Consider the following 22,706-nt stretch of genomic DNA (forward strand, 5'->3'; position numbering starts at 1 on the left):
AAACTCATCATAACAACTAGATGATGTTCAATCATTTTCGGAATGAATAAATTGATAGTTGAGTCTTTGCTCACCTAATGTTTTTTCTTTCTTTTCCCACACTTTGCCTTTTCTTTTGATATACAACAAAATAATTTAGAAAATCATGTATTCTCATATTAAATCATCCTAATAATCCTCCTAATTACAAGAAAGTACTCCTAATTACAAGAAAGTTACATATATTACAAGATAATATTTTATTTGTTAATAATTAATTTATAAGTTACATATGTTACTATCTTCTGGATAAGAGAATTTAGTAGATGATACAACATCACTTAAATATGTTTCAATATCTATGGTAGTATTTATACATCATTCCTTTAAACCAGCTCTTATATATTCAATTTGAGGACGAAATCTTGAATAGAGAATGGAGGGACAAAATTCAAAATTTACACCATAGATATTACAAAGTTGATTTGAATGATTCTGAAAGCACCCAACGTAATTAAATGAATTGATTGCATTATTTTGTGTGGATAAGATGATGTGGCAATCACTGAGATTCAGAATTGGTGATTAACTATGAATCAGACCTTAGATTGAATGAGTATTGATTCTCTTCATTAATAGAGAGACAAATACTACAAAAAATAAAATAAAATAATAATGTGGTAAAACATTTTTATTATTTTATATATAATTAAATAACATTTTGCTATTGAAAACATATATAAAATCGAGTATTTTTCTATTCATTAATGAAGATTAAGCTTAATACGTGACTCTAACATTCAATGTTGAGAAAAAACTTGGTTGAAGATAACTATGAGGTGCTGGGAGAGTTTGAAAAAAGTAAAACAATTTTATAAGATATAAAATGTAAGCACCCTAATTTTATAAGATATATATCATTTTCCGTATTTTTACTTACATGTAATTATTTAAAATGTAAAGTAAATATAGAACCGGTTGTTGAGATTAATAAGTATCATTGTCTCACATCAACAATGGTAAACGAAATCTGCAAGATTTCTATCAAAACTCAACAGAATCCTTTGGGCTCAGGCCCCTTGTTTTACCAAAGTAATAAATAAATAAATAACAAAACAAAATATACCAAATAGCAAAATGGAGAAATACTCGGAGTGACGAAAAAGCCCTTAACCCAAGCATTGAGCGATTTATATATATATCCCCATTCGCGTTATTCTTCCGTGTTCCTCTTTGGTGCTATTAGGGTTTCATAGGTCTTCCCTCTGATCCTACGACATGGGAGGAGGCAATGCGCAAAAGGCTAAGATGGCTCGTGAGAAGAATCTCGAGAAGCAGAAGGGCGCTTCTAAGGGTAAAATTTTTCTCTCGCAAAACCTAATCATTTCAATTCATTGTTTTATTTTGCCGTATAAATTCTATTGTTTTTTCCTCCAATTGTTTATCGGTTTTGTTACAAAGGATTTTGTTGCTTAAACATTATAAACCAGACTTCGACGCCTTCAAATTTTTGTATTACACAATTTTTTTAAATAAAGAGATAAAAAATCGAAAAAAGGTTAAAAAAAATTGCAAAATATGATTTGAATAATTTTATTTGATATGCGCAGGAAGCCAACTGGATGCAAACAAGAAAGCAATGTCGATCCAGGTAACATGGTGTTTACAACCTTTTACCAGTGTGACTTCCTGTGAATTTTGTGTTTTCATTGCTTTTATTTTTATAACACATAATTTGAATGGGTTAGAGGGCCATCCTCGGCGCAATAGTAAGTTTGTTTGTCGTATGATCTGGGTGGGATGTCCGATCCTTAGAGCCTTGTGTGCTCGGATATTTTTTAATATATAAATTAAATTGGACCGGGGGTTATGCAATTACATTCCTGTTTGAACAAGGGTAGTAAAGGTTAGATTTGATGACATAGGGCCAGAAAACTGAGACAGAGATCTAGCCTTCATACCAGGTCATGGCATTCTGGAACTATTAAATGTTGATTCAATACCATGATTTATGTGTTCTGTTATCTCGAAAACTTGAAATATTAGGACTAGTTGCTTTCAAAGGTAAATTGTTGGGGTTTGCAAAAAGTAAAATAAAAAACAAGCTGGAAAGTGTTGGTTCACTTTGTTTTCTCAAAACCTTTCATCTTTGTAATGCATTATCTAAACAGTCAAAACCTTTAAATTTGCTGTGCCATTTAACAAATCTATAATAAATGTATTTAAATGTGTTAGCCTCTTATATTTTAGGAAGTTATTAAACAAGATTAATGACGTTACATCACAAATTTTACAGTAATGTGAAATCTTTGTGCATTATTTAGGTTTGATATATGTTTGTGGTATCCCAAACATGAAAGCGGATTTTTATTTTAGTTCCTTTGACTGCTTTGATACTTATCATAAATGTTGTAATTTATTTTGATTATTGCAGTGCAAGGTGTGTATGCAAACATTCATCTGCACCACATCAGAAGTGAAATGCAGGGAGCATGCTGATGCAAAACACCCTAAATCAGATATTTATACTTGTTTTCCTCATCTTAAAAAGTGAACATGTTGAGGAGTGCAAGCTTGATATCATTGGCCTGTTCCTTAAATCTGCTCTCAAATATTTCTCAATTTCTATTATATATATAAAAATGTGTGTTTGTGTCTTGAGGACTGGGACAAGAAGTGGAGGGCTTGATCTTCCCTTTGATAATCAGGAAAGAATGTATGACTCCATTTTGTTGATGTATAATTGTTTAATGACGATTAGTGTTAAAATTTAAGTGTGTGGACCCAAAATGAAATTTTATGACTTAAACCAGCCATAAGTTAAGGATGATGTTTGTATTCGTACTTGATTATTATTCAATTTGTTCCAAAAAGTAAAAATGATGATGACAAGCAAAGAGCTTAAGCAATTTTCATCTTGAGATTGCAAGTTTCGTTTGTAGGCAAGAGGTTGCCAATGCTACTGACTTTTGTCAAACTAGATTCTATATTAAGCGACATTGACGACAGCATATGTATCTATATTAATCAAGGTTTTTTACCAAGCATGCTGAGGGTAACACCTTTCGTACATGCTCATATCTGGCAAACATCTACATCTCAAATCGAAGTTGTAGCAAATGGGTAAGCTGTAAGCGCATCAAATGGGTACATAAGAGAATCAATTACAACTGAACTTGCAGATAAATCCTTATGGTTTAGTTTTTTTAGTTGATTGTTTATACTACAATAAAAAACTTAAACAAGGTTTTAGTTAAACATAGGTTTTTTGAAGAATAGTTTCATTAACTTAACCTCAATTATGCTTAATAATGTTTTGAGAAATATACCAACTTGGATCCTTTCCATTGATGCTCTCAATCCTCCTTCCATAAGCATCAAAAGGCTCCCAACTCGATTCCTTTTCATCATGCATTCAATCCTCACTCCCATCATCATCTAAAGGCTCCCATTATGCCAAGTATGATTTTTAATTGCTTTGTTAACGTGATTGATGTAATGTAATGTTGTGATATTTTATGAAGAGAGGATGGTTGAATAGCGCAGAAAAGGATCCAAATCTGAAACCTTGTCGGAGAGATTAAAATCAAAACTTTCAACCCATAACTTCAAGTTTCAAAAACTGGTAGGTACCCTTTAACAAAAAACAATTCGCAGTAACACGTTAACAAAAAAAAAACAACTGGCAGTAATATTATTCTTTAGCTGAAATATGTATTATTACACAGTACAGATGGTAACCAAGGTGCATGTTAAATTAATACGAACAATCCCAAACATATCAACTCAGGTTTCCGGGTCCACATGTGACCGAGCTACTGAGTCCTCATTCTGCTACTTTCTGCTGCCCTTACCTGAGAGAAATATGCATGAGCCTGCAGAAAATTCACCAAGATAACAACAAAAGGTTAGTGCAAACAACCTATAAATACAAAAAAAACTAATTAAGTAAAAGTAGATATAAATATTTGTTAAACCAAAAGATTATAGTGTAGCACACATAACCATGTCATGGCAAATTAGAAAAACTACAAAGCAATGAGTTCTTTATCATTACCATTGCTTCTCTTGCTGTTAGCCTGTCTTGGTGATCATATCGAAGGAGCTTATCAAGAAAATCAATTGCCTACATGTCAGAGATGGAAAGAATTAAGCCTATACATAAGAATACTGCTAAGTTGCAGCATACGCCAAGTGGAAGGTACAGATTAGAAAATTGCTATAGTGACCTCCGGAGACACAAGATGCTGATTATCTGCACTGATAAATTTAGACCAGGGTTTGCGACTGTGCCTGCAGAAGAATATAGAAATACATAATAAAAGATGCATTAAAGCAGTAATCCTTCTTCGTTTATCTCCTACGATAAAATAAACTCAAGATAAATGCAGCAAACTTCTAATCAGATAGTTTAGAGAGGGAATATAAAAGTGCTGTCACATATACTTACATAAAAAATTGTGAATTAACCAAGCTCAATTTTATGTAGTGCCAATGCAAAGCCCCCCACCCCCCGTTATCAATCAATCATACTTACATTAAAAGTTGTGAATTGACTAAATTCAATTTTATGTAATGTCAATGTAAAGTTTTTTCATCACCAAGTTACCAACCAATCACGCATCATTGCATGTGATTTTAATTTAGCTATTATGAGTCCAAGATTTTTGATGATTTGGTAATACTTGATTGGTTGTCGATGTAAAAAAAACAACACTGATAGTGCATCATAATTAAATCCACTAACTTAACCAAACTTGCTTCCAAATATGTGGAAAATCAAATGGAAGATTATACCGTCCAACAAGTGAATCAAGTTGAGGATCAAGCTCCAGATGATATTTATTCAGATATGCATTCAGTTCGTCAGTCCCAAGCACCTAGAGACCACAAATAATAATTAATATTAATAACAGCAACTCCTTAAATTTCAAAAGAGCATCTCTACAAATGACCATTAAGAGGGGATAATATGCTCGGAGATGAAACGGTCAATGGTTTACATCTAAAGCCCACCTTTAATACAGGACAATATATCACACTCTGAAACTAAAGCACGGAATTAAATTGTAATGCATCAATAATCAAAAGTCAAAACATAAAAATTATTGTAAGCCATAATGATTGTTACCCTCGCTATTTTTACAAGCTGATCATGGTTGTCGTGACCATAAAAGAAAGGTTCCTTGCGAAATATCTGCATAAAGCACAATAACAAATCATAACCACTAATTAGTTGTTTTTCCACATGCACTTTCAATTCAGATCACCAGCATAAATAATGCCAAGGGTATGCAATAGCCGATACATAACCAGTGACCTACAGCTAACTAGTTATAATTCTCACCATTCCAGCAAACATGCAGCCAAGGCTCCACATGTCTAATGAGTAGTCATAGTCTTGCAAATCAACCAGAAGTTCAGGGCCCTTAAAGTATCTGAGGAAAAAAATGGCACATGACAGTTGTTTTAGGTCAGTAACACTCTAGAACTTGAGAGACCACAACTCATTGTCACGTTGTAATATGCCAATGCACAAAAGTCTAGGAGAATTTAGACAATCATTTTTCCCGCGTCAAGTTTCAACCAATCTATGATTATAGAAACAAATAGGCAAATCAAAATCAGATAAAGGTAACAGTGACTGTAAACTAATGCTTGCCAAAAATAAAACAAGGGTTGTATTTTTACTATAAACCAAATGAAAAGCTAGGGTGAAAAGCTTAGGGAATTGATGACAATAGGACAGTCAATAGGGCGATGTCTTCCATAAATCAGTTGTTGTTTATTATAACATTTTTCAAGTCTTACCACCACTATGCTTAACAAAAAAGATAGCATTACAATAATTCAAAGATCCTTTCCCAGACCCATATTTTAAATAGAAAAATAATAGTGGCGTTAAGTTTTACAAAAGTTATGCACTCTTGGTTCATGTTCCCACAACTTCATGATTACTTTGAATAGCATTAAGAGCATGTTTAATCAGTCAGAGAACATTACCTTGAAGCTACACGAACATTATATTCCTTTCCAGGATGATAAAATTCAGCAAGACCCCAATCTATCAAACGAAGTTTTCGTAACTCATGATCTATCATAACGTTGTGGGGCTTGACATCTCTGTGCATTATGCCTTGAGAGTGGCAGTAATCCAAGGCCTGCAATTCAAACCTAATGCATTTAGGTAACAAGGAAAGGCTCTCAACAGTCAACCCCCATTTTGTGAAATATTAAGTAATAATTTTCATGATACATCAGCAAAAGCATATAAGTCCTGTACACATGAAGAAACGCAGAATTCACGAAACTTTATGAAAGACAAATGAATTGAAAAAAATATGCAGAAAAATGATATGTTAATTATGATAGGACAATTAAGACAGTCCCAACTCCCAAGTATAACACAGGAAAATGAAGGATCAAATTACCTTAAGGAGCTCATATATGTAATAGCGTATGTCATAATCTGTCAAGGTCGGATATAGAACTTTAAAATCTGTACTATTGACATACTCAAATATCAGGCTTGGAGTTTTTGAATGTTGATCTCTGACAATATCAAGAAGCTTGACTATATTTGGGCCTCCACAAAGGTTCTGAAGTATTTTTATCTCTCTTTTAATCTGCAAATTGATGTAGAAGAGCTCGTAAGGTAAGAAAAAGCTTCTCAGAAGAATATTGCATTAAACAACATATGGTAAAAAAATAAAAAGGAATTAAATCTATAAGGTATATTACTAATTCCAACAATACGTGGATCGGTGGATGATCTTACTTTTCAAAGGAATGGAATCAAGGATGTCTTTGTTCATGGCAAACACAATTTTACATCACAAGGTGAATTCTGGTTTGGCTAGAACAATTTGAAATGAACAATTCAAATGATTTACAAAATCAGATTTGCAGAATCATGTTTCAGCAGACACACATTATGTCCTGCTTGAGTCAAAGTTTACCCTTTTTGCACATTTTTAAAATGAATAAGTTGACACAAGACTCAACAACTCCTCTAGCTTTTTTCGGGTCACAGACGCCCTTCTCAACAAATTTCAGCTATTTAATTTTTTATAGAAGACTAATGCCATACGTATATATTCTTTACATTGAAAAATAAGAACTGATTATATTTCTCATCAAGTTTAATGTCTTCTTATAGTGAAATAACAAATTTTATATTATTTTATTTTGGAAATGATAGCTGTACAACTGAGAGGGATGTTGTGCAGAGGGACCAGTTGCCACCCAACAGCTCACATAAATGATTGTGAAGAGTGTGTGAGCAATTTGTTTGTGTAAACAAAGCTACTCATTGTGCAGCAGATTTTAGGAGAATAGTTCAGATAAAACAACCGAACTAGTTTTATTAACGACTGCAGATTCCAAGTAAGGTAGAAAACAACACAGATGGAGGGATCACCTTTTTTTTCTTGACAGGCTTGAGAATCTTGATCACACAGCGCTCATTGCTATTAACATTTATGCCTTCAAAAACCTCACTATATTTCCCCCTTCCCACTTTCCGCACAACTTCATAATCATCTTGGTCACTGAAAAAACATAAAGCATAATAATCAATACTCGCAGAATATTGGCATGAAAAATGTAATAAAGAGGTAGATTGAGGGCACTGAGTAATGCTTTAGCCTCATATAAATAAACATAAAGAAGAAATCATCAAAAGGCTACAAAACCACTCATTTTATTTAACAAAAGTAAGCCAAGAACCAATAAATGTCATACAAACAAACCTAACTCAATGAAGAACAAAATGTGCATAAGTATTGATCGTGGATTCTTGGTAATTCAGATTACATTCAATTGATTATCTTCGAATTTCATAATATCTAACTATCTAAGCAAGAACATGAGATCCAATAAAAAGGACATAACTAAAACAAATATGACATAGTTTTTCACCCTAGGTCTAAAATGAGAGATAAAAATGTTGAATGAAGTCAATGAACCAATCAGAATTAAAAAAGAGAGATTAAAAAACAAAAAAAAATAAGCTAAGAAACTACGCACACAGATTCACAACATAGAATTTCCATTCATTTCGGAAACAATGACATAGAAACAGAAAATTAGGGTTGGTAATATTACCCCCATTGAACGGTAAGAGACTCGTAATCCCAATACTCTTTGGGGCGAAGAACATTGATGTCGGTGTAGACACGCGCCTTCGACATGGCTTAGCGCTTCGAATCTGAGATCTCTAACTTAATGATTACGCGATTTAGAGTTAGTTTCGATTGGGCGAAGAAGCGCAAGTTAGAAGGTTGCGCAACCAGTGCACGCTAGCTAGAAGCGGAGTAATAGAAGTAGTGCGCGTCGCATTAACATATATCTATAGCATGTGTTTCCCATTTCATCATCTGGTTTTGGTTTCTTCGTAACAAAAAGCAATAAAGGTGTGTTTGGTTGGGTGTTTGTTTTTGTGCCTGAATTAAAATATCTCCTTCTGTAAGATTCTTCCACCAAACCTTTTTTGTGTCTGCCAAGAATCTATTTACTTGATATTTTATGACTTGTGTCTTAAAAATATCTCTAACCAATCACAAATAGAGAAAAAGATGCATATATATTGTATAATGGTTATACACTATTATTTTATTTTTTATTATTCATTTTTAATTATCATTAAATTTTTAGATCAAATAATCTAAATGAATAATGGATGATGTAATAACCATGAATAAATTGTTATACTATTAGTTTTTCTAGTAGCACAAATGTTCTAGTCACACAAGTTAAATTGGGGAAAGAAAGGTATTTGTTATGGGAAATGGTAAATTTAATAGATCTAATGAATCTAGCTTTCCAACTTATCTTCTTAACATTTTCCTTGACCAATAACAAGTTTTTATTAAATCTGTATCGGAGTTTCATAAATGCAGCAAATGAGTTTGGTTATGCAAGATAAATCTTGTTTGTCAACTCTATACATTCTTGTATAATTGTCTTTTAATATTGTGACATATAGACTAAGAATCATAATTAATCTGACTAACACTAAAAGATAAATAAGAATGGACATTTTTTAAAAAGACAATTAATAAATAAATGCAGTAATAATTTGTTGATGCATTATCTATTGAATTATGTGATTATTGAACCACGTTAATCACAATCATAAATTATGTACAAGTACTATGAATATGTAAACTAATATGGAGTACTTAATTAAATTATGTACAAGTACCACGTTAACCTTATTTAAATTTTTGAAATCGAAAATAAAATTTTAGACAATGAAATATAAATTTTGAATCCACCAATAATATTTAACCTATTCCTTTATTTTTTGAATCAAAAACAGGTGAATTTGGTATTGATGTCTCACTAGGGTCACCGGGTCAGGACAATCTTCTCACAATTTTATTGATGCTTATAGAACTACTTACATATTATCTACTAGCCTTATTTAAAAAGTATAAGAATAAAAGAATGATATTACAACTATTAAAACAATGGAAAAATAATAAGACACAAGGGTTTAATAAAACAATAAGAGCTCTCGGTGCATGTTAGGTGCCTCCTATCCACTGCAAGAAGCTTTTGGTGCATGTTAGATTACATTACACATATAATAATATAAGATCTCTTATTCTTTTATTAAATAAGGTTGATGACTTATTATTCTAATGTTATATTACATTAGAGAATAAAGTATCATCATACCAGGAGATAACTTACTTCCTCCCACAGTTCCACCAATAAAAGTATGATATATATACTATTTTGTTTAGTTTTAAAAATATTTTTATAAAAAATGATTAAATATGACATATATCATGATTTTAGTGGCTGTGAGAATATAACTTATTTCCTTATACCATGATATAATTTATTCTCGTTACATTTATAGGTTTGTTGACCGGTATAATATTAATAAGAGAGAATAAAGTACAAGAATAAAAGAATGAAAGCAATGACCAGATAGGAAAACCCCTTTGCCAATGGATAAACATGAAAATTTTGTAGATGAACACTTCTTCTCAAACTCTACTTCAAAATGAAATGGCTGAGTGAAAACTACTTAATTTTCTCATTTTTGTTGTGAAGATCCTGGTTGAATTCTCAAATAATGATAACAAATACAAAAAATCGGTCATTCTCCATGAGTCCATGGTCTAAGTCATGGAGACTGGAACGATTAGTCAAATATGTTATCATCAACTTGGTGTGTTTTTAGTAACCTATAAGGTCACAAAGTATCAAAATTAACAGAATACAATGAATATATACAAGAGTAACTTCCAAAGAAAAATTTGCAAAAGTGCAAAACACCTATAACTAGGTGGATTGAATCAATAATATTGAAAGACTACATGGGTAACAAAAGAAAGCAAAAGAATGATGTGAAAAAAGAAGGTTAAATGAGGTGAGGAAAACAGAAGTGCGTTTATCATTAGTGATATAACACTCTTATGTCTCCATATTTAGACTTCTTTAGGTTGGATCTGCTCAAAGTCAAAAACCTCAAACATAAGACGCCTTACGTCACGCTTCCCATAAACGAGATATGAAAGCCCGTGAAAGGATTGTTGAACAGCTGTTGTGGCTGGGTTTCTCATTCTCCGGTTGTGCTCAAGAGAGTCTTGAAGCTTATCATCACATATAATGTAATGGTGGAGATGTTTGGCCCTCAGATATCTTCCACAATACTTGTTCATAAGAAGGCCACGGTGCCTCTCTTGTAGCCACAACCCGGGAGCATCTAAATGCTTCATCAATAATCTTTCAGCCATCACCAAATCCTTATGAAAATAATAATAGTATGAAAACGTTATACAGTATCTTAAGAAGAACATTTTATTCTAAACATAAGTTGAGCAGAAAATAAATGACTTAGCACTTTAGCGAGTCATTTAACAAATAAAAAATGTAGTGGAATGACATGTCCTATAGACAGCAGAGAGAAGTACCTGTATCTTTTGGCCAACATATTCTAATCTCTCATAGCAAAATCGAGGATGCTCAAACTTGTACTTTGATGGATGCATGTTACAAAGCTGCAAATAGATAAGACATGAAATCATAAGAACTAGAAACAAAACCCAGGGAACTTTCAGACTTCTGAGCCCTGTATACAGGCTTCACATCTTCCATGTCTAAACTATTAAGGTGCTTAAAATTTGGATGGTTTTACATTTACAGTGTGTATATGAGCAAAATACAGTAAAGCAATACCTATAACAGGTAAGAAATACCTATAGCAATTATCTATTATGTTTCCATCCCTCGGTATTTTTACATCACTTATTAACTTTCCTAATTTCCACAGAAGAACTTCAAAATATCAATGTATGCCATTTAAATATCTAGCTCAGCCACTCAGACAAACTAGCCTTTAAGCTTTGATGCAATTTAATCTGAAGCCCAAGAATGGACTCATAAAAGCATTAACATCTGTTTGTTCTGAGATACACCAAAAGTAAAAGAACGTGAGAGGTGATAAGCAGCTACCTGCAAACCAAGTCCAAGCTCTATGTTTCTGGCTTCAGTAATTTCTGGAATTCTATCATTCAATTTTAATGGATATCCAAGTGTTTCCATAACCTTGGGTCTGCTATCAAAATCCCATAAATTTCCTCTGAACCGATGCATGCCTGGGGGAACACAAGCTCTGTAAAGCCTTGGATGTGCAAACAGAGCATCTGCAGGAGGCTGAATGAAGAACAATAAACATCATTTTTGTACCTCCACATAATAATAAATGTTATTTCTGTATAGAGGCAGGAATTTTGCATCGATATATGGCAATTGTGCAAAAAATATAGTTGAATTTCTAATGGAATTAGATTAACTAAGTTAAGCTATGTGTGTGACATGTGGATCTCTGAGTGCTAACTGTTTTAACAATAACACTTAGCAGAAGATATTTGGAGCTTGCCTTATATGTAACCATATCTTGCCAGCTTAGCTTGCCCTCCAATTCAGCAGATACAGAATCTACATCTTCAAGTTGTCTACGCAATTTGGGCTGGCAATCTTCAGCATCTGGATCCATTCCAAAGACTTCAAAAAGAACACGGTACACTTCTGGTATACCAAAACAAAGATAGATTGCCCCAAACAAAGCCCAAAATACTGACCTGCATAGAATAACAAATGTGAAGATGCAGTGAACAATTCACTTCAGAAATAGATTATAGGCAAAGACAATTTCCTTGTATATGATAGTTCTATAATAAATTATAACCATAAAGCAACACAATCTTCGACTTGAAAAGGAGGTAGCACCAGAAACATAGGTTACTGATCTCATAAATTCTTATTTAAATCTATAATTGGTGCACAAAATGCATGGTCCATATTATGGATGATTAGTTTAAACACATGGCAAAACAATATTTGAAGCCAAAGGGAAAACCTAAGTGCATGAGGATCTATGTCCAAAATCTAGTCACCCATTCTGTTTTGAAGCTAAAACAGCATCAACATGATTTTCAGATCTGAACTTTCTATTCTTGAACATCCCAAGCACATGTAATATCACACATTGTATTGCTCAATATCATCAAAAGAGAACCAAGAGAGGAAAACAGAAAACCGTATTTAGCAACTTAAAAAACAAATAACAAAGCAAACCTAAATCATGAGAACAAATGCAGCCATTTACCTAACAAATCAATTCACTATGGCTAGTCCCATATAATGGTCATAGACCAGTCATATGTCTCTCCTATTCACCCTGTTAAAAACATTACCCAATCTAAGAAAATAGCCGATTCAAGGCTCCAGACTTTCCGAAAATGTTGTTATATTGTTATTTTCTATTTATTTTTTGGCTGAATATGAGCATATTGTAAGTAAATATAATTCTAGCTGCTGGATGCACTGCAGCTCTTAGCAGAAATAACATTATTCTAGATAGGTAGACAGTATTTTGCAAGAGCACTTGCACTATCATAACTTCAAATGATAAACTAACTTTTAAATATAAAAAGGGCAAACTCAATTACAGCCAAGTTATCCATTAAGTCAATACCATATCACAGAAACAATAATCTACTAGAGAAACTACATTACTATAAAATCACAAGAAAGAATTTTTAGTGGAACTACGAGTTAAAGCTTACTTTACTGGCCCCTCGCGGTCCTTCCTCAACATCTTATCCATTTCATCAGATGGAAATATCAAATTTTGCAAGCTAGCAGCTTTAATCCACTGTGGCAAGCTCCTCTTCCCAATTAACCCAAACACTCTCTCCCTCATTGGACCCGGCGATTCCCGAGGATACCTCTGCAAGAAAAACTCAGCCATTGCCAATTCAAGCACATACTCCCCTAGAAAAAACAACCTCGAATGCCCATTCCTCACGTGTCGCGCCTTCGTTCTCTCACACGAGGGATGCTGAAACGCCAAATACAACAGATTATCAAACTGTTTCGCAGGGTTATCTTCCCCAAGCGTTTCAGATTGCTCAAGTGAGTACCCCAAAGCTTGCTTCACTTCAAGCAAGTACTCATCAATCCACACCTTATCAGCATTGTTAAGCGGCGAAGAGGGTAAGCAAGAACTCAACAATGGAAACGATTTGAGTGACAATTGAGGACTTTTGAGAAACCTTTCAGCTAATTTCTTATCTTCTAATGGGGGCTTTAAAATAAACTGTCTTGGGGGTCCTTTATTTTTAGGAGAAGTGAATTTTTTGCGTTCTGCGAGCTCCTTAAGAAGATGCTGAGGACTATTCTTAGGGAGTTCTTTTGGGTCTAAGGCTACGGCGAAAATACGAATGTTTTGTGAAGTGGGGTTTCGAAATTTGGGATTTTTTATAAGAAATAGATTTGGGTATGAAGAGAATGAAGAATTGAAAGAGTAGTTGGGTGAAGATGGTGTTGAGGAGAGTAAAAAGGAAGAAGAAAGTTCCATTTGTAGAAGCTAATTGTGGTGGGAAATGATTGTTATTGAAGGTGGAGTTTTATGAAGATTAAGAGGATTGAAAAGTAGGTATGTAAATGGGTTTCGATACCATAGATGATAGGGTTTTGAGCATTGTGTTGCAGGGTTTTGATTTTTAGAGTGATAGATGGTTGGATAAGGTTAAAGAGCATGGCTCATTCAATATTGCTTCAGCTTCGTAGAAAAATATTTGATTTCATTTCGTGTTCCGTCAGTGGAGCCGTGTCGTATTAGGGGTTCAAACAATGCGTCTTTGTTGATCTATATTGTCTATTTTTTTATTACTTCTCACACACTTAAATTTACGCTATGGATGTTTTTGTAGAATTAGACTCCTCTCGAATGAAGATCTCTTGCCGGGTTTTGATTTTTACAATGTTAAATAGTTGGATAAGGTTAAAGAGCATGGCTCATTCGACAATGCTTCAGCTTTTTAGAAGATATTTGATTTAATTTCATGTTCCGTCAGTCGAACGGTGTCGTATTAGGGGTTCAAACGACATGTCGTTGTTGATTATATTGTCTATTTTTTCTTACTTATTAGACACACAAATTTACGCTATGGATGTTTTTTTAGAAGTAGACTGCTCTCGAATGAAGATCTCTTGCAGGGTTTTGATTTTTACAGTGTTAGATAGTTGGATAATGTTAAAGAGCGTGTCTCATTCGACATTGCTTCAACTTCGTAGAAGATATTTGATTTCATTTCACGTTCCGTCAGTCGAAGGTGTCGTATTAGGGGTTGAAACGACATGTCGTTGCTGATCTATATTGTCTATTTTTTCTTACTTCTCAGATACACAAATTTAGGCTATGGATGTTTTTTTTAAATTAGATTCATCTCGAGTGAAGATCTCTTGCAGGGTTTTGATTTTTACAGTGTTAGATAGTTGGATAAGGTTAAAGAGCGTGTCTCATTCGACATTGCTTTAGCTGCGTAGAAGATATTTGATTTCATTTCGCGTTCCGTCAGTCGAACGGTGTCGTACTAGGGTTTCAAACAACATGTCGTTGCTGATCTATATTGTCTATTTTTTCGTACTTCTCAGACACACAAATTTACGTTATAGATGTTTTTTTAGAATTAGTCTACTCTCGAATGAAGATCTCTTGCATGGTTTTGATTTTTACAATGTTAGATAGTTGGATAAGGTTAAAGTGTGTGGCTCATTGCTTCAGCTTCGTAGAAGATACTTGATTTCATTTCGCGTTCTGTCAGTTGAACGGTGTCATATTAGGGGTTCAAACGACATGTCGTTGTTGATTTATATTGTCTGTTTTTTCTTACTTTTCAGACACACAAATTTACGATATGGATGTTTTTTCAGAATTAGACTCATCTCGAATGAAGATCTCTTGCATGGTTTTGATTTTTACAGTGTTAGATAGTTGGATAAGGTTAAAGAGTGTGGCTCATTCGACATTGCTTCAGCTTCGTAGATTTGATTTCATTTCGCGTTCCGTTAGTCGAATGGTGTCGTATTAGGGATTCAAACGACATGTCGTTGCTGATCTATTTTTTCTTGCTTCTCAGACACATAAATTTACGCTCTGGATGTTATTTTTTAATTAGACTCCTCTCCAATGAAGATCTCATGTCCTCATTAGTGTCCCTAATGGTGTCCCAAATCAATCAAAATGCATAATTTAATTTGAAAAAAAAATTATAAAAAATAAATCAATATTTTATATTATTTTGTGCAATATTATTGGATAAGGACATGAGGACAACAACTTTTTGGGACAAAGAATTCCAATCCTCTCCATTACTGGAGAGAACAGTTCAAGTTTGTAGTGTATTTTAAAAGTAAAAATGTAAACTTAATATAAATTAAAGGATATAAAAGTCTTTATTTTTTATTTTTCAATGTTTTTTTATTAACTATCTCTGTCATAATGGAGAGGAGTCTCACTCACTTTTTTTTATTACTTGAACCTTTATTTGTACATCATATCCATTTCCTATTGGTTAATTTTACTGAAAGATGAAATACTCGTGAATAAAAAGTTAAAATGAGTGAATAGTTTTTTATCCAATTAACTCAAACATAAAATAAGGGAAAAACTTGATACTTATGATTCAACATTCAATTATAGATGTGGAGAATGACTAAATATTTATGTATTGAAAATGTAAAAGTTAATATACTGATAATAGGTAAAAGTTAATATATTGATAATATAAATATTTATTATAGTCAGTATATTATTTATCATTCATTTAGATTAATTATTTCGGAAAAATTATGATAATGTAATGACAATATAAAAATTCACAATAGTTCTCAAATAAAAAAATGATGAGAACAAGAAATTAATTCTCACCTGAATCTGTGTCTTACAATAACAAGTACTTGAGCCTATGTTATAATTACTACTAAAATTTAGTTATTATCAAGTATAAAGGCCAACTTCTTGATCAGGTTAACTGATTTCTACTGATATGAAAGTAAATGCCTATAAACTATTAACCTGTTTGAATCAGTCAAGTAAATAAATACAATCCATCATTCCCACGAGTTTCTGTTTTATTCTGTCTTTTTTATTTTGCACTGAAAGTCAAACAATTTACTCGAATCCCATGTGCCATGGGGACATTTTCTCATACCCCACCACCATTTTCTTTCATAACTGGGAAGAAAATTTCAAGCAGTTTTGCATAGAAATGAATGACAATAGCATGTAGGGGTGGACACTTCTGAAGAAGATTCAGGATCAAAATTATAATTATCATGGAAGTATTTCGACCCAAAATTTATCCTCTTCCATACTAGAGAGAAGAGTGTTATAAAAAAAAGAAGAAAAATATTTGCATGATTTTATTTTATTTATAGTGAGAAGAAACTTTTAATGTTAAAACTAAAAGCATTTTGCTCTCTAATACTTCACTCCACGACAAAGAACCGTACGCTTAGAAGGGAATCTATATGTCTAAAAGTCATTGTCTCTAATAAGACTCTTAAGTTCAATAATTCTGTTTGGTTAACTTTGGACAAGCATCACAGTGAATACAATATATGTATAAACCAATTTGGATCAACCCTTAACATGCATGTAAGTAATTAGACAATGTTGATCCCTTTAAGCCATGCAATCACGTCATAAATGCTTGATTTTAATTTGTTGAAAAGTTGTTGACAAAGGTGTCAATGCCATATAATGATTAAAAACAATATTGTTAATTATAGGGTAGCCTGTAATTGATTGTGCTGCATTATTTGGAATTGAAATCCAACTTTCTTGGTCTAAAACTTTACTTGACCAAGAGATGAATCAAAAGCTCAAATATACAAGTAAATGATACTTATTGAGAAAAACAGTCATATACTCCATTCCTTATATATAGAATAAGTGTATCATTAATCATACCAAAAAATCCAACCAATATATATAAAGATGAGAGGGTGAAATGAAGCTATACAAATCAAGTTTCTAATGATTAGTCTGCATTATAAAGGGGACCCTTATCTTGCATGATGTGAAACCACGAACCTAAACAATGTGTCAGATGTGTACTAGAGCTAGTCTTTCATTAATGCCGGGAGCACAAATTATTGCAGAGGACATCTTATTGCCCGGAGCTAGAAATAGTTAAATGATTTTGTGTATATAGTGATAATGTATCCGTATACAAGTTCCCTTTGCATATTTGAAGCTTCTGTGGTAGATAAGATTTATAGCTTGAAGAACCTCCTATACCTTTGAGTCTTTGACACCATAAGTGGTATTGTACTGCAACATAGGTTGCCCCATTTCTTCCCAAGTTGATTGCTATATGGATATGACATTTGTGTCGGCACATAGATAATAAAAATTCAACATGTGTTACACGAATTTAATAAAAATATAGTTGATATTATAGTTTAAATATTTATACTGTTCTACTTATTTAAAAAATTAGGTTCAGAAGAATTAGGATAAACCACCAACTTCAACTATAAAAGTTTAATATATATAGTTTATGTTGTGCAATTATATATGCTTATTCAATGAGATCTTGAAGTTCAAGTCAAGTAAGATTAACTTTTTTGATTTGAAAAATGGTGGCAAACATGGTTCCTACCATATGGGGCAATACGACAGTTTGGCTTAAGGGTAAGCTGGACACTACTTTGACATATATCATGATTTTAGTGGCTGTGAGAATATAACTTATTTCCTTATACCATGATATAATTTATTCTCGTTACATTTATAGGTTTGTTGACCGGTATAATATTAATAAGAGAGAATAAAGTACAAGAATAAAAGAATGAAAGCAATGACCAGATAGGAAAACCCCTTTGCCAATGGATAAACATGAAAATTTTGTAGATGAACACTTCTTCTCAAACTCTACTTCAAAATGAAATGGCTGAGTGAAAACTACTTAATTTTCTCATTTTTGTTGTGAAGATCCTGGTTGAATTCTCAAATAATGATAACAAATACAAAAAATCGGTCATTCTCCATGAGTCCATGGTCTAAGTCATGGAGACTGGAACGATTAGTCAAATATGTTATCATCAACTTGGTGTGTTTTTAGTAACCTATAAGGTCACAAAGTATCAAAATTAACAGAATACAATGAATATATACAAGAGTAACTTCCAAAGAAAAATTTGCAAAAGTGCAAAACACCTATAACTAGGTGGATTGAATCAATAATATTGAAAGACTACATGGGTAACAAAAGAAAGCAAAAGAATGATGTGAAAAAAGAAGGTTAAATGAGGTGAGGAAAACAGAAGTGCGTTTATCATTAGTGATATAACACTCTTATGTCTCCATATTTAGACTTCTTTAGGTTGGATCTGCTCAAAGTCAAAAACCTCAAACATAAGACGCCTTACGTCACGCTTCCCATAAACGAGATATGAAAGCCCGTGAAAGGATTGTTGAACAGCTGTTGTGGCTGGGTTTCTCATTCTCCGGTTGTGCTCAAGAGAGTCTTGAAGCTTATCATCACATATAATGTAATGGTGGAGATGTTTGGCCCTCAGATATCTTCCACAATACTTGTTCATAAGAAGGCCACGGTGCCTCTCTTGTAGCCACAACCCGGGAGCATCTAAATGCTTCATCAATAATCTTTCAGCCATCACCAAATCCTTATGAAAATAATAATAGTATGAAAACGTTATACAGTATCTTAAGAAGAACATTTTATTCTAAACATAAGTTGAGCAGAAAATAAATGACTTAGCACTTTAGCGAGTCATTTAACAAATAAAAAATGTAGTGGAATGACATGTCCTATAGACAGCAGAGAGAAGTACCTGTATCTTTTGGCCAACATATTCTAATCTCTCATAGCAAAATCGAGGATGCTCAAACTTGTACTTTGATGGATGCATGTTACAAAGCTGCAAATAGATAAGACATGAAATCATAAGAACTAGAAACAAAACCCAGGGAACTTTCAGACTTCTGAGCCCTGTATACAGGCTTCACATCTTCCATGTCTAAACTATTAAGGTGCTTAAAATTTGGATGGTTTTACATTTACAGTGTGTATATGAGCAAAATACAGTAAAGCAATACCTATAACAGGTAAGAAATACCTATAGCAATTATCTATTATGTTTCCATCCCTCGGTATTTTTACATCACTTATTAACTTTCCTAATTTCCACAGAAGAACTTCAAAATATCAATGTATGCCATTTAAATATCTAGCTCAGCCACTCAGACAAACTAGCCTTTAAGCTTTGATGCAATTTAATCTGAAGCCCAAGAATGGACTCATAAAAGCATTAACATCTGTTTGTTCTGAGATACACCAAAAGTAAAAGAACGTGAGAGGTGATAAGCAGCTACCTGCAAACCAAGTCCAAGCTCTATGTTTCTGGCTTCAGTAATTTCTGGAATTCTATCATTCAATTTTAATGGATATCCAAGTGTTTCCATAACCTTGGGTCTGCTATCAAAATCCCATAAATTTCCTCTGAACCGATGCATGCCTGGGGGAACACAAGCTCTGTAAAGCCTTGGATGTGCAAACAGAGCATCTGCAGGAGGCTGAATGAAGAACAATAAACATCATTTTTGTACCTCCACATAATAATAAATGTTATTTCTGTATAGAGGCAGGAATTTTGCATCGATATATGGCAATTGTGCAAAAAATATAGTTGAATTTCTAATGGAATTAGATTAACTAAGTTAAGCTATGTGTGTGACATGTGGATCTCTGAGTGCTAACTGTTTTAACAATAACACTTAGCAGAAGATATTTGGAGCTTGCCTTATATGTAACCATATCTTGCCAGCTTAGCTTGCCCTCCAATTCAGCAGATACAGAATCTACATCTTCAAGTTGTCTACGCAATTTGGGCTGGCAATCTTCAGCATCTGGATCCATTCCAAAGACTTCAAAAAGAACACGGTACACTTCTGGTATACCAAAACAAAGATAGATTGCCCCAAACAAAGCCCAAAATACTGACCTGCATAGAATAACAAATGTGAAGATGCAGTGAACAATTCACTTCAGAAATAGATTATAGGCAAAGACAATTTCCTTGTATATGATAGTTCTATAATAAATTATAACCATAAAGCAACACAATCTTCGACTTGAAAAGGAGGTAGCACCAGAAACATAGGTTACTGATCTCATAAATTCTTATTTAAATCTATAATTGGTGCACAAAATGCATGGTCCATATTATGGATGATTAGTTTAAACACATGGCAAAACAATATTTGAAGCCAAAGGGAAAACCTAAGTGCATGAGGATCTATGTCCAAAATCTAGTCACCCATTCTGTTTTGAAGCTAAAACAGCATCAACATGATTTTCAGATCTGAACTTTCTATTCTTGAACATCCCAAGCACATGTAATATCACACATTGTATTGCTCAATATCATCAAAAGAGAACCAAGAGAGGAAAACAGAAAACCGTATTTAGCAACTTAAAAAACAAATAACAAAGCAAACCTAAATCATGAGAACAAATGCAGCCATTTACCTAACAAATCAATTCACTATGGCTAGTCCCATATAATGGTCATAGACCAGTCATATGTCTCTCCTATTCACCCTGTTAAAAACATTACCCAATCTAAGAAAATAGCCGATTCAAGGCTCCAGACTTTCCGAAAATGTTGTTATATTGTTATTTTCTATTTATTTTTTGGCTGAATATGAGCATATTGTAAGTAAATATAATTCTAGCTGCTGGATGCACTGCAGCTCTTAGCAGAAATAACATTATTCTAGATAGGTAGACAGTATTTTGCAAGAGCACTTGCACTATCATAACTTCAAATGATAAACTAACTTTTAAATATAAAAAGGGCAAACTCAATTACAGCCAAGTTATCCATTAAGTCAATACCATATCACAGAAACAATAATCTACTAGAGAAACTACATTACTATAAAATCACAAGAAAGAATTTTTAGTGGAACTACGAGTTAAAGCTTACTTTACTGGCCCCTCGCGGTCCTTCCTCAACATCTTATCCATTTCATCAGATGGAAATATCAAATTTTGCAAGCTAGCAGCTTTAATCCACTGTGGCAAGCTCCTCTTCCCAATTAACCCAAACACTCTCTCCCTCATTGGACCCGGCGATTCCCGAGGATACCTCTGCAAGAAAAACTCAGCCATTGCCAATTCAAGCACATACTCCCCTAGAAAAAACAACCTCGAATGCCCATTCCTCACGTGTCGCGCCTTCGTTCTCTCACACGAGGGATGCTGAAACGCCAAATACAACAGATTATCAAACTGTTTCGCAGGGTTATCTTCCCCAAGCGTTTCAGATTGCTCAAGTGAGTACCCCAAAGCTTGCTTCACTTCAAGCAAGTACTCATCAATCCACACCTTATCAGCATTGTTAAGCGGCGAAGAGGGTAAGCAAGAACTCAACAATGGAAACGATTTGAGTGACAATTGAGGACTTTTGAGAAACCTTTCAGCTAATTTCTTATCTTCTAATGGGGGCTTTAAAATAAACTGTCTTGGGGGTCCTTTATTTTTAGGAGAAGTGAATTTTTTGCGTTCTGCGAGCTCCTTAAGAAGATGCTGAGGACTATTCTTAGGGAGTTCTTTTGGGTCTAAGGCTACGGCGAAAATACGAATGTTTTGTGAAGTGGGGTTTCGAAATTTGGGATTTTTTATAAGAAATAGATTTGGGTATGAAGAGAATGAAGAATTGAAAGAGTAGTTGGGTGAAGATGGTGTTGAGGAGAGTAAAAAGGAAGAAGAAAGTTCCATTTGTAGAAGCTAATTGTGGTGGGAAATGATTGTTATTGAAGGTGGAGTTTTATGAAGATTAAGAGGATTGAAAAGTAGGTATGTAAATGGGTTTCGATACCATAGATGATAGGGTTTTGAGCATTGTGTTGCAGGGTTTTGATTTTTAGAGTGATAGATGGTTGGATAAGGTTAAAGAGCATGGCTCATTCAATATTGCTTCAGCTTCGTAGAAAAATATTTGATTTCATTTCGTGTTCCGTCAGTGGAGCCGTGTCGTATTAGGGGTTCAAACAATGCGTCTTTGTTGATCTATATTGTCTATTTTTTTATTACTTCTCACACACTTAAATTTACGCTATGGATGTTTTTGTAGAATTAGACTCCTCTCGAATGAAGATCTCTTGCCGGGTTTTGATTTTTACAATGTTAAATAGTTGGATAAGGTTAAAGAGCATGGCTCATTCGACAATGCTTCAGCTTTTTAGAAGATATTTGATTTAATTTCATGTTCCGTCAGTCGAACGGTGTCGTATTAGGGGTTCAAACGACATGTCGTTGTTGATTATATTGTCTATTTTTTCTTACTTATTAGACACACAAATTTACGCTATGGATGTTTTTTTA

General features: G+C 33.5%; 4 protein-coding genes across 4 annotated transcripts; 1 reads left to right on the forward strand and 3 right to left on the reverse strand.

Annotated features, from left to right (window-relative positions):
• Window positions 1,183-2,817, forward strand: LOC109331322 (uncharacterized protein At2g23090-like). Its single transcript, XM_019565734.1, has 3 exons — window positions 1,183-1,333; window positions 1,590-1,630; window positions 2,414-2,817. Exons 1-3 carry the CDS (start codon window positions 1,258-1,260, stop codon window positions 2,531-2,533), a joined length of 237 nt encoding a protein of 78 aa, XP_019421279.1. The 5' UTR covers window positions 1,183-1,257; the 3' UTR covers window positions 2,534-2,817.
• LOC109331320 (casein kinase II subunit alpha-2) lies at window positions 3,621-8,428 on the reverse strand. Its single transcript, XM_019565731.1, has 10 exons — window positions 8,086-8,428; window positions 7,400-7,529; window positions 6,411-6,605; window positions 5,983-6,140; window positions 5,327-5,417; window positions 5,111-5,176; window positions 4,777-4,859; window positions 4,209-4,272; window positions 4,037-4,105; window positions 3,621-3,854 (listed from the first exon to the last, which is right to left on the reverse strand). The coding sequence occupies exons 1-10, from the start codon at window positions 8,169-8,171 to the stop codon at window positions 3,795-3,797; spliced, it is 1,002 nt and encodes a 333-aa protein (XP_019421276.1). The 5' UTR covers window positions 8,172-8,428; the 3' UTR covers window positions 3,621-3,794.
• Window positions 10,152-14,028, reverse strand: LOC109331319 (ribonuclease III domain-containing protein RNC1, chloroplastic). Its single transcript, XM_019565730.1, has 5 exons — window positions 13,068-14,028; window positions 11,879-12,080; window positions 11,452-11,652; window positions 10,911-10,997; window positions 10,152-10,742 (listed from the first exon to the last, which is right to left on the reverse strand). The coding sequence occupies exons 1-5, from the start codon at window positions 13,859-13,861 to the stop codon at window positions 10,425-10,427; spliced, it is 1,602 nt and encodes a 533-aa protein (XP_019421275.1). The 5' UTR covers window positions 13,862-14,028; the 3' UTR covers window positions 10,152-10,424.
• Window positions 18,391-22,267, reverse strand: LOC109331157 (ribonuclease III domain-containing protein RNC1, chloroplastic-like). Its single transcript, XM_019565475.1, has 5 exons — window positions 21,307-22,267; window positions 20,118-20,319; window positions 19,691-19,891; window positions 19,150-19,236; window positions 18,391-18,981 (listed from the first exon to the last, which is right to left on the reverse strand). The coding sequence occupies exons 1-5, from the start codon at window positions 22,098-22,100 to the stop codon at window positions 18,664-18,666; spliced, it is 1,602 nt and encodes a 533-aa protein (XP_019421020.1). The 5' UTR covers window positions 22,101-22,267; the 3' UTR covers window positions 18,391-18,663.

This window comes from Lupinus angustifolius, chromosome LG17 (assembly GCF_001865875.1).
Source record: "Lupinus angustifolius cultivar Tanjil chromosome LG17, LupAngTanjil_v1.0, whole genome shotgun sequence".
In the NCBI taxonomy this organism is placed as follows: Eukaryota; Viridiplantae; Streptophyta; class Magnoliopsida; order Fabales; family Fabaceae; genus Lupinus; species Lupinus angustifolius.

Bases quoted from the DNA above. Each gene is read 5' to 3' on its own strand.
- LOC109331322 (XM_019565734.1), top strand. From the start codon at position 1,258: ATGGGAGGAGGCAATGCGCAAAAGGCTAAGATGGCTCGTGAGAAGAAT. The intron at 1,334-1,589 runs GTAAAATTTTTC...TGATATGCGCAG, and splicing joins GCAGAAGGGCGCTTCTAAGG to GAAGCCAACTGGATGCAAAC. The intron at 1,631-2,413 runs GTAACATGGTGT...TGATTATTGCAG, and splicing joins AGAAAGCAATGTCGATCCAG to TGCAAGGTGTGTATGCAAAC.
- LOC109331320 (XM_019565731.1), bottom strand. From the start codon at position 8,171: ATGTCGAAGGCGCGTGTCTACACCGACATCAATGTTCTTCGCCCCAAA. The intron at 4,860-5,110 runs GTAACAATCATT...TGTGGTCTCTAG, and splicing joins AGCTTGTAAAAATAGCGAGG to GTGCTTGGGACTGACGAACT. The intron at 4,106-4,208 runs GTCACTATAGCA...TCTGACATGTAG, and splicing joins AGCATCTTGTGTCTCCGGAG to GCAATTGATTTTCTTGATAA.
- LOC109331319 (XM_019565730.1), bottom strand. From the start codon at position 13,861: ATGGAACTTTCTTCTTCCTTTTTACTCTCCTCAACACCATCTTCACCC. The intron at 11,653-11,878 runs GCAAGCTCCAAA...TTCTTCATTCAG, and splicing joins AAGATATGGTTACATATAAG to CCTCCTGCAGATGCTCTGTT. The intron at 10,998-11,451 runs GTAGCTGCTTAT...ATCTATTTGCAG, and splicing joins AGCTTGGACTTGGTTTGCAG to CTTTGTAACATGCATCCATC.
- LOC109331157 (XM_019565475.1), bottom strand. From the start codon at position 22,100: ATGGAACTTTCTTCTTCCTTTTTACTCTCCTCAACACCATCTTCACCC. The intron at 19,237-19,690 runs GTAGCTGCTTAT...ATCTATTTGCAG, and splicing joins AGCTTGGACTTGGTTTGCAG to CTTTGTAACATGCATCCATC. The intron at 18,982-19,149 runs GTACTTCTCTCT...TATTTTCATAAG, and splicing joins ATGTTGGCCAAAAGATACAG to GATTTGGTGATGGCTGAAAG.